This window comes from Garra rufa, chromosome 16 (assembly GCF_049309525.1).
Source record: "Garra rufa chromosome 16, GarRuf1.0, whole genome shotgun sequence".
Lineage (NCBI taxonomy): Eukaryota > Metazoa > Chordata > Actinopteri > Cypriniformes > Cyprinidae > Garra > Garra rufa.
The window spans coordinates 3,830,518-3,842,708 of NC_133376.1; the positions used below are offsets into that span (position 1 = coordinate 3,830,518).

Sequence of the window (12,191 nt, forward strand, 5' to 3'; positions counted from 1 at the left end):
ATATATATATATATATATATATATATATATATATTACCAAAAAAAAGGAAAGAGACTCATACATGGTTTTATACAATTTACAACATTCATATTTTATTAAATATGATGAAACAGTTAAAGCCTGCGGATACAACTGACTGCACAATCAAAACTAATCTATAATATGAAAACAAAGACTAGGTTCAGATGTAGAAAAAAGAAATACATGCTCTTAGGGATGTGCTCAAAAGCAATATTTATACAGTTGCAATGCTTTGGCTTAAATATGTTAAAAATAGAAATTTGAGATATCAGTACTTAAATGAAATTTAAGTGAAACTTAAATGAAATTAAACTGAATGAAGAAATTGACTATATTCAAAAACACTCCGACATCCCGAGATGCATTGACGCGCGCGAGCGTGTGTGCTAAACATCCGGCGCGCGCTGCCGCTGCTGTGAGTGACTGTGTGGAGGAAGATGGCGGCGCTGATCCTCCCGTCTGACTGGATAAAAAACTGGGACAAATCCGGCAAAAATGAGTTGTGAGTAAGAGCTTAGTAATCAGATGGGAAGTGGGGATGAGCATAAAGTCATATACATCTTGTTTGGGCGGTATCGCCGCGGGTGATTGTCGAAATCACAAATCATGTTCTCCTCATTGTGAATGTCCACAGCTAGTGCGCGTTAAAGACTCATTTCTTAAAGTTCAGTAAAATAACCAATAAACCTACATATATCACGAACCGAGTAAACAATATAACGTCTGTAGTTCATGTACGTGGATATGTAAGACACTTTATCGGGCACTTCAGTAATTTTCGTGAATGTACCGTCAGTGTGCTAATAGTTAGCTAGGTTAGCATTAGCATGTACGTTATCTTCTTATCAATGTGTGTTACATAGTATTTAACGTGTGTTACATGCTGGTTAACATGGTCTCATACACTCTGAACAGACCTGAAGTTAATATTACGAGATATTAGGTGGTTGTGTGCAGTGTAGTGTGTATAATGTGTAAAATGTAACTGTGCTAAAATGTTCAAGCTCAGATTTCGATCTGAGATATTGTTTGAGTCTCAAACGTGGTGATCTGCCCTAGCTAGACAACATTTATGAGCAACACGGCTTTAAAATCTACTGAGCGGGTTAACTGTTGACACCTAGCGAGCTGCCTACTTAGACTGCTTTGTAGTGATCATAGTGAGCTACTCTTACACAGAGCTTTTTGAGCTCTTCTGATGAAGCGAGATGCCAATGCAGACCAGTACAGACAGCAGTGTTTTATAACTGCTATGTATTCAGCATTCTTAAAATATATTGAGGCGTCACATGCAATGCTGTCTTGTTAGGTAGCTTACTAGGATTTGAGCATTGCCTGATTTGTATTTACATGCACCTGTCTTTTGGAGGTAACATTAGTTTGATCCATGTCGGTGTTTGTGAAGCTGATGAGATTGATATAGATGGGCAGCACCTCAGCTGATATTGAACTTAACCTGTAGATGAAGGACTGTGTTAAAGTTGTTCAGGGTCATGTTTGTCATACCGAGGTGATTGTGGTGCTGGATAACTGACTGCAGTTGTGTTGTATAAACATGTTTTAAATGTGTAGTAAGGGGTGTATGAAATCAATAGTTTAACCCAGCAAAATGTTGATATATTTTTTAGAAATGATTATACCTCTTTTACTGTTAATCCATTGCAAATGACTTCATCTTGTTTGTTTCTTATGTGAATATTTCAACCTAAAATTATTGTTCTAACCATTCGCTTATTTGTCTTTTCTGTTGTTAGTTTACAGTTTTTCCAGGACCTTGCAGGGAAACCCAGCAGTCAAGAGTTTGTTAAAGGTAAGTTAAATGTATATTTTTTAGTCTCAGGGCTTGTGACAATGTTTGTTCATGTAAGTGTTATTTGTGCAAAAGTAATTTTTTTTAAAGGATTCAGTAAAAAATTAAAATTCTGTCATTAATTACTCACCCTCATGTCATTCCAAACCTGTGAGACACTACAGGTTCTGAACACTAATTAAGATATTTTTTATGAAATCCAAGAGCTTTCTGACCCTTCGTAGACAGCAAGGGTCCTTCTACGTTCAAAGTCCGGAAAAGTACCAAGAACATTGACAAAACAGTCCTTGTGACATTAGTGGTTCAACCGTAATTCTATCAAGATTACTTTTTGTGCACAAAACAAACCCCCAAACCCTCTGCATCACCCTAGCGCCATATCAGAGAGTACCAAAATGCACTTCTCCAATGTGGCATGAGGGTGATGCATAGAAGGACCCTTGTTGTCTATGGAGGGTTAGAAAGCTCTCGGATTTCATCAAAAATATTTTCATTTCTGTACCAGCACTGTGAGCAGCACAGAGTCTGTCTCTCCTGTCTAATATTTGCTTGTCTTCTCTCGATATTTCAAATAATTTGACATGCTAAAAGCATAGAAAAGCGAGTTTTTACTATTCCACATGAGCAAGATTTACAGCATTTACTTTTGTATATGTAGCGTTGCCGTTACAGTTCTGCTCACAAGCTTGCAAAACCCTTGCACAATATTCAAAATGTTAATAGCTTTAACAAAATATTATTGCAGGCTCTTACATTAAGTCATTCAAGATCAAAAATATTTGTTGACCATTTGTGACCCTGGACCAGAGAACCGTAATGTTAATTTTTTTTAAATTAAGATTTATATATCATCTGACAGCTGAATAAGTAAGCTTTCCTTTGTATGTTTTTTTTTTTTTTTGGGATAGGACAATATTGACCAAAATACAACTATTTTGAAAATCTGGAATCTGAGAATCTCAAAATATTGAGAAAAATGCCTTTAAAGTTGTCCAACTGAAGTTCTTAGCAATGCATATTACTAATTAAAAGAAATATGTTTTTATATTTACTAAATTTACTAAATATCTTCATGGAACATGATCTTTACTTAATATCCTAATGGTTTTTGGCATAAAAGAAATTCAATCATTTTGACCCATACAATGTATTTTTGGCTATTGCTACAAATATATTTGTGCTACTTGAGACTGGTTTTGTGGCCCAGGGTCACATTTTTTTATTGTCTTGTTTTGTATTGTCAACAATGCGAACTAATCGTTTCAGCCCTAATAAATAGCATATATTGTATTCTGTATGATGGAGGTAATGAACGGTAGGGCAGGGCGATATGGTCAAAAAATATTATCACGATATAAATAGCAAAATTTGCGATAACGATATAACTGACGATATAATTGAAGCTAGACAAAATACTTCAAAACTGCACGACTTTATTGGTGCAAATAAAAGAAAAGAACATTTCTTTTCAATTTAACAAGCAGCTGTTTTTGATGTGCATTAAAGCTATCATTTTGTACCAAAATCAATATTTCACAGGTTGTAAATTGCTTGCTGACAGTTTGTGAAATCAAAAGGCATTTCAGTTTAAGTTAAATTTGCTGACATCTCCTGAGCATAACTATTTATATTATCCACAAAAGTAAAGTCTGTTTCTTTGGTCTCACCACATCATCAGTTGAAAAGTAATTTAACTAGCCCAAATAAAAAAAGACAATTTTCTTTTTAAATATAGAAAATCAGATAGGAGTCTAAATGTCAATCAAAAATGTTTTCAATACACAAATATCAACAAATATCAAGGAAGGAATTTTATTTCACTATTTAGTTTATCTGCAGAATTTTTAAATATCAATTTAAGGCAATTTCTTTATTTTGAAGAGCTGCACAAGTAAAATGAACAGTACGAGTGGGGTTGGACAATGTACAGTAGCATTTTAAGCCATAAAATGACATGATTTATAATTCAGATACAGGTTCACACAAAAACAAAATATCTTATACAATGGCATTTCAGCCCTTATACCATTTAAAAGGGATAAATTAAGTATATAATTTATATTTATTCAAAACATAAATTCTACTGTCTTAATTGTTTATATTTTTAGATGGCACATTAACTTGTTTCACATTAACTCTCTGTCACGAGGGGGCGCTTTAGGAGCGCTGAAATATTACGGATTCCCTAGTAACGGCTGTATACAAAGCAGCATTAACGCAGTTTATCAGGCATGAAATGAAAATGCCAACGATACGTTTCTGAGGACAGTCGGTTCCCTTCAGATACATTCATATAAAGACATCCGTGTGGCGTTTTGACTTTGAAACGAGCCGTACGTATGTTTTTATTGAATGACATCATTGCCTTTTGAAGTTTTATCCAGCCCTATCGCGATTCTCGTCTTTCCGTCATCAACTGTAAGATCCCTTAATATTATAACTAAGATTTTTCTTATACTATTTAACATATTTAAAACTTTTAATGGCCTTAAATTTGATACAACTAAATTGAGGAGTTTTTAAGGACCTCAGAAGCCCTGTACTTTATGATGGCCCGTCGGGCAGTCCGGTCAAACATTTTGGTAGCCCGACTGGAAAACACAATAGCCCCGGGACGTCGGGCTAGCGATTTTGCGAGATTTTTGCTCCATGTGCGACCGCATGAAAACACCAGCACTGTGCACGCGCGTTAAGTCCAAGTTCTATCGCGATATGTCAATTTCATATCGTACCATAAAGTTACACCGGTATTACCTTGAAAGGTATGATATGGCCCAGCCCTAATGAACGGTAAATGTTGTAGACTACTGCCTGTCATGTGTCCACCACAGATGTTTCAGTTGACTGTGTTCAGTGTCTGACGGCTGCTTGTAACAACATTTTAACGTCTTTACCTTGACACTTTCATCCCAATTCACACATTTGGGGAGGCAATTCCCACAGTGACAGCCAGTGTCATGAGGTGAAGTGTGAAGAGCTTCCCTGTCTCTGCTTAGATGAGAGTCTAAACTGCATCAGCAAATGTCTGGATGTTCATGAATATTTGCCCTTATTTGAGCTGAAATTGGTGCATTTGAGGCACACACATTGCATTTGTGGAGATGTGAACAGAGATATTATATTTTTTTGTTTTATATAGTTTATTTATTTACATTTTTGGTTTTACACTTGTTTTGCCATGAATATATCAGGGATGTGATTTTTCCGGATTAATCCGGAATTCCGGATTTTTCGACCTGAAAATGTGACCTATGTGAATCATGCAGATCTGTAAAAAAAAAAAAAAAAGGGGGGGGGGGCATCTCACAGCCGTCACCACAATCGCCGTCCCCGAGCAACAGGGCCACACCGGGCGGCACGTCAGATGGCAAAGAGATGCATTTTTCCTTCCTTTCCAAGTATCAACAAGGACGTATTTGCGAATAGTTTCTCCCGGAATCTAGAGCGAGGGAGTGAGTGCGAGACCGCGTAGCGCGTGCATGACAGAGGGAGAGAGAGCAAGAGACCGCGCGTGTGTGCCTCATGAAGCACATGTAAGACAAACTCTACACATTATCCCGCTTATTACATGGCTACCTACAAAATAAATCAACAATTTGACACAAAATATTGATTTTAAAAGGAGTTTATTGATTTAAAAACGATTTATATTGCTTAAAGAAAATAATCCGTCTCACTTCTCGTACTCAAGTAGAAGTACAGATACTTGTGTTAAAAAAATACTCTGGTAAAAGTAGAAGTAAGTTACTGATTTAACTTCTTTACTCAAGTAAAAGTAGCCATGCGAATGATAACCATTTTTTTTACGCAAAGCTAACGTTACCTGGACCCAGGGATGTACTGGCCATTGGGAGCACCGGGACATTCCCGGTGGGCCGGTGGAGAAGTGGGCCGATCGCCGAAGCGAGGGAGACCTCCCCCATATTAGGCGCTGTTTTAAATTACAACGCAATCGAAACTGCAAACAGCCCAAAAGTGCGAAGCGGCGGGATCAGTCACCCGCACAGCGCTGACGAACGTATACGCTGCGCTCCCGCCACAATGTAAAGTGATAAACAGCGCAAGTTGCTTGATCCATTCAGATAAAACACAAAATTGTCTTATATACAGTCCTGTGATATGAAAACATTAAAGATTCTGTAGGTTCTGCTGGGCTGCTGAAAACAGCCACGACATTAGTAACTGCATGATGAGGGAAAGTGGAATTACACCAATACATAATTACTGTCAGTTTTTTAATTTTTTTATTAGAAATATCATAGTTTATTATTACTATTTATTTTAAAAACCGTATAACCATGGTAATGTTTTCATGTGACCACCATTTTACTAATACTATTCAGTTAATATCTTTAAGCAACGATTTCTTTCTTTTAAAATGTTTTGTTGTAATTAATTTTAATTGGAGTAAAATGTTAATGTAATAAGAGCCTGATTAAAGATAAATATCAGTGTCCTATATAAACTAGGTGTTTACTACCCATTAAAGTTCTTAAAGGGACAGTTCACCCCCCCCAAAAAAATTGTCATCATTTACTAAACATCATGTAATTGCAATCCTGTATGAACTTCTTTCTTCTGTGGAACATAAAGGAAGATACTTTATGGAAAAAAAAAATGTCTCGAATTTCTCAGAGTATAAATCAACGGTAACCAATTATGCATGGTTACATTCTACAAAATATTTTGTGTTCCATAGAAGAAAGTAAGTCATACAGCTTTGGAACGACATGAGGGTGAGGAAAATATTTTTATTACATAATGATTTTTTTTAGTGCAGAATTTATTAGCAATACATGTCCTGCATTCTAGCTCAAAATCAATGCTTTACTGCATGCATTTTCATGTGACAAAATGCATTATTAAGTTTGTTGCATTTGAAATGATCAGTATGTAGCATTATTTGTTTCTGTCCTGTTTTATTCATTAATTTATTTACTCCAATTAAAAGCCCCATTATCCAACAAAACTTTCACAGGGGGACTTTGTGGGCCGGATGGGCTGGATTTGTCCAGGGCCAAATTTTAACCCCAGTCCAACCCTGCTGGACCACACAAATGCTAGAGTGCAAGCTGAGAAACCTAAGTGGATATGGAAAAAAGGTTCTTTATAAGCCATTGCCTACATTTTAAATGGATGTCTGCAAAATAGGCCTAAAACATCACATAGCCTATATGATTATTGTGACAGAGACTGGGACTTCAGGTTAATGAGATTCTGACTGAGTAGCAAGATATGAATTCAATTGTGAGTTCAATTGTGATTCTGTGAGAATTGAATTCACAGACCCAGTTTCTCTTTTTTAATCTGCCTGCTTTACTATCCATATAGATCCGCCACCAGTTTGATGGCGTGGGGGGGGGGGGGTGTCTTAGTATATTTTCCTGCTTTTTTGTCCTTAGCCAATCACATGCCTGATATATCCATAGTAGCTGGCATGGCACTAAATTATTAACAGTTAACCAATCATCTGTTATCCTGTGCATAAAATTTCATACCACATTACCACCTCATTACTTTGTGTTCAGGGCAAACAATACATAAGTTATGTATTTATTTTTGCCCTGCAGACAAATGTTCTTTTTTTGAGTTTATAATTTCAACTTTTAAACTTCATAAACAGTCACTGGGAAATCTTAATGCAAGAATTATTGATTTATCATTATCAATTCTAACTACTATGATGAGTTATTCTTTACCAAAACATGTTGCAACCATCTAGATAATTTTTAAATAAACTGGATTCAAATCAACATTGCATTACAAGAAAAACGTTTACAAGCTTACAAATAACAGAGAACAGGCCCTTATAGAGATAGGGGTCATTCTATTAACTCCCCAAAACACTCACCCTGGTCCCAGGTCAGCCTTATTGGTGAGCCTGTTTTTCTTGACTTGACTGTGTTGAGAAGCTCTGCTTAATATTGCACAGGTGTTATCAGCATGCCTGTAGGAAGTGAAAGCTGTTATTGAGTCTGCTGTGTGTGTGTGTGTTTTGTCTTGCAGATCTGCAGACAGCCCTGTATGAGCTCTGCTGGCATGTTATCCAGGGCAATCTGAAGGTGGATGTGGCTGCCAGTCTCCTGGCTGATGTTATGGTGAGTTCAGAAATTTGCCAAAAAAATGTATCGCAACAGCCAATAATAAGCCGTCGGTGAACATGTAAAACCAGCGATCAAAGACTACAAATTTTAGCCTAGGATTAAAGGAATACTTTAGGATTTTCAAAATTGGTCTCAGACAGCCAAGTTGTGGCCAAAGTCACATGATGTGAACTTGGCTTTAGTCGATGAATAGCGATTGCATCAAATTTCACAATAAAATGTGTGTGCACTCTGTGTTTCAGAGTAAAGAGTGGCAGTGTTCATTTACACACACGCAGCTTATAATATCGTCAGTTCATATACATTCATACTTTCACATATTTTCCAGCATTTCACTAATATTCCAGTGAAATTAAAGCTTGAGGATTTGACATGTTAAAATCTTTTATGGTTTTCATATAAAATCAAAGTTCAAATAATAATAAACAAAATGTAATAATCACAGTATAATTTAGTTGTTTGTAAATGTGCCATTATATTATTTAAAAATTAACTTAAAATCTCTTGGGGTGTTTCAAGTAAATATTTTACTTCTGAAGGGAAAACCGTGATGTAGTCCATATAACTTATGCTCTATTTTTCTGAAATGATATATGTTAACCCTCAAAGACCGAGACAGCCGCCCGCGGCTAAAAATAACTATTGTTCTTAAATGTTTAATAACTTTTGAACCGCTAATCCAATTTGAATGCTTTAAAAAGTTTTGTAATGCACAGAGTCTACTCTTTTCGGTGATATCGCATTTGTCTCATCTGGATATTCAGAGGCTCCGTAGTGAGCGTGATTACGTCATCGCATTTCCTCAGCACTGATTCGTCAGATGAAACCAATGCATTTACGGCTCCGGTTCCTCTGAGCCAAACAGGATTGATTGTCGATGCTTAGTCCCACCCCTGTGCCCAGATTGGCTCAAACTGTCACCTATTCAACCAATAAACATAGGTTTTGGTCTTTTGAACCACCGATTAGCAAGTTTCTTTGTAAATCTGAACAAACGTAAAGTGAAAGCAAAATGCGTCTTGTGTGCATGAAAACAAACGCAAAATAACACATTTGCATGACAGCATTCTTTGAAAAAGCACAGAAATACTCACAACCGAGCCCTTTGACATAACACAAACCAAAACCAAGGACGAAACAGCAGTACATATCGGATAAAGCACAGGTTTTTTCAGCACTAGGCGATGTCCCGGTAAAATAGATTCCGATGCAGACTACAGCCAGCAGATCCATTTATTTGGTTGTTATATTATATAACTAATTCTTATATAGTTTTTAAAGATTATTTGCACTATTTTTTCTGGTGCACTCTGTATATTTCTCTCCTTTTGTGTATAGATTGTAAATAATTTGGACTTTATATTTTGTTGCACAAGACAATTAGTGTAATTGTTTTCACTACTTCCCACACGGTTTGTGTTTATTGTTCATAGTCAGATTAAGAATGTATTTATCTGAAAAAGTATTTTTATTTAACTTTTTTTACTGTGTTTTGCTATTATATAGCACTGTTTCTGCTATTACTTTACTCCTGAAATGTTTTTGGACAGGTCTGTATTGTCAATAAACTAAATAGGCCTGTTTTTCACTGAAAAGCGCCTATAATAATATTGTAAAATATGGCTATAACTTGCTTGGGGAATGTTATATATAGAAACAAATTTATTTGGGAGTGTAAAACACCTAAATACAAATTTCTAAAGAAAAAAAAACTAACTTCAGGAGTTTTTGTTTGAGCACACAGTAAAAAAACACCCAATTGTTGCTACTGTTTTTCCTAAAATTTTGGTATTTCACAAATATTTAGAGAAAATAAAAGGAAATTTGTAATTTTAAATTAGCTAGACATAAAGTTCAAGTTGTTATGTTTATAATGATATATGACAATTGATGCTGACTGCTAGAATAGTCTGAAAAAAACAAAGAAATGTACAGGTCCCTCAGGTGCCCCAAAAATGTTCTAGGTCTTTAAGGGTTAAGAATGAATCAGTTGAATGATTTGTTCACAAATCAGACCAGTCTGATTCTCACGTAACTCAGTGATATGGTAGCAGCTGTTAGCAGCCCATTAGAGTGAAAGATTATCTATTTAAATTTCAGCATGTTCCCTATGCAAAGCTATCATGTGACTTCAAAAACATTATAGCTCATGAAATATATGGGCTGCTTTAATGCTGCATATTCTGGGCTCATGTGACCTTTTGAAGTTTAAAAGTCTGCCCCATATTTTTATAAAAACTAGCAATCTTTAAAAAGTAATGCTAGGCCTATATGTTTCAAAAGAACACAATGTCATAAGGATTTGGAACGACGTGATTGTGAAATACTTGACAAGTGTTTCATTTTGCAGCAGGATACAAAAAGAGTACATTACTCAAATTTCAACCACTCTTTTTAGAAAAAAGAGAATTTACTGGTGACAGGGAAAAATGACACTTTGCTGCATATCAGAAATCCTCTGACTGCAATGACCTTGACCTAGACACAGCTTTTTGTTAAAGGGATAGTTCACCCAAAAATGAAAATTTGATGTTTATCTGCTTACCCCCAGGGCTTCCAAGATGTAGGTGACTTTGTTTCTTCAGCAGAACACAAAGATTTTTAACATAAACCGGTGCAGTCTGTCAGCCAAATAATGTGAGTGGATGGGCACCAGACCTTTAAAAGTAAAAAAAACAAACATGCACAGACAAATCCAAATTACACCCTGCGGCTCGTGACGATACATTGATGTCCTAAGACACGAAACGATCAACGAAACAGTATTTATATCATTTTTTTTTTTTACCTTTGATACACATCTGTCCATCTGTCCTGAGCACGAGTTTAGCTTTCGGCTCGTGACATGTGAACGCGGTCTGGCGTAGAATACACAAACGCCGGAAACGATCTGTCGCATGAATACAACACTCATTGTTTACACAGTGCACAGAGATTGTGGGTATAGCAACTATTCAAAATGGTAATTACTTGCGCTTATACTGATTGTTCAAACCGATTTAAAGCTAAAAGATTGAGTTTGCTTGCGCAAACTCATCCGGGACTTTTCACCGGTTTCCCCTTATGGCGTTTGCGTATTTTACGCCAGAGCACATACACATGTCACGATCCGTACGACAAGCTCGTGCTCAGGACAGATGGACGTGGCTGTTTATCAAAGGGAAAAAATGCTATAAATACTGTTCAGTTTCTCGCAAAAACCGATCGTTTCGTGTCTTAGGACATCAATGTATCGTCACAAGTCGCAGGGTGTAATTTGGATTTGTCTGTGCATGTTTTTGTTTTTTTACTTTTAAAGGTCTGGTGCCCATCCACTCACATTATTTGGCTGACAGACTGCACCGGTTTTTGTTAAAAATCTTCGTTTTTGTTCTGCTGAAGAAACAAAGCCACCTACATCTTGGATGCCCTGGGAGTAAGCAGATAAACATCACATTTTCATTTTTGGGTGAATTATCCCTTTAATGATGCTTTATTGTACTGATCAGAACAAACCCCTAACTAAAGCTTGAAACATTGGTTTTAAAACCTTTTAAACAGTGTTGAATTTTGTCCACCCACTAAAGTGATGTAGGGTGTAAGTAAATAGAAGGACAGGGTCTTGATGATGACGACAAGTGGTCACAGGAAACATATTAATACCATAGAGACTAGGGGTGCAACGGATCGCAGATGATCCGTACGGACCGGACCCCACGGTTCGGTACGCATGTGGTTCGCGGATTAACTGTTAAATTGAACCTTCATTGAGAAAAAGTGTATAATTTGCATATGTTTTGTCTTGCCAATTTAACCATTCAAACTACTTAAACTGCTGCAGCAAAAGAGAACACGTGCGCTGTTTCTTTCTTCTTCTTTTTTTTTCCCCCCGTTGCCGCACATACCTGAAGCGAGCACGCGCACAGAGAGAGAGAGACAGAGAGAGACGCGCGATTCAAACTGCGTGATTCACAGATTGATTCCTCTTTAAAACTTCTCTTAACATACATAAAGTTATGTTTAATACCCGTTTTGGTATTCTGGTAAACACAGTCGGTTATGTCTTTAGTAAACCGAAACAGCTGAGAAAGAGATGCGTGCCAGTATCAGAGACGTGCATTAGGCCTTAAAGAGACAGCGTCCTATTTATACCTGCAGTGAGAAGCACTAGTTATTTTACAATTAAATATTACATTTCTGCACCTGAATACTAGTGTTATTGATTTTATTAGTATCTTTATGTTGTATTCATCTACACTTGTCATGTTTGTTATTG

At 36.5% G+C, this 12,191-nt stretch overlaps 1 protein-coding gene across 5 annotated transcripts in view; it reads left to right on the forward strand.

Annotated features, from left to right (window-relative positions):
- The first annotated feature begins 447 nt into the window (after positions 1-447).
- The window catches only part of thoc2 (THO complex 2), a 131,424-nt gene continuing 119,680 nt past the window's right edge, over positions 448-12,191 (forward strand). For all 5 annotated transcript variants that reach the window (XR_012339790.1, XR_012339791.1, XM_073821222.1 and 2 more), the window contains exons 1-3: positions 448-524; positions 1,777-1,832; positions 7,839-7,930. Coding sequence is in view for 3 of the 5 variants with exons in the window: in XM_073821222.1 (XP_073677323.1) it covers positions 460-524; positions 1,777-1,832; positions 7,839-7,930 (213 nt within the window). In the remaining 2 variants the exon portion in view is untranslated. The remainder of the gene's footprint in view (positions 525-1,776; positions 1,833-7,838; positions 7,931-12,191) is intronic.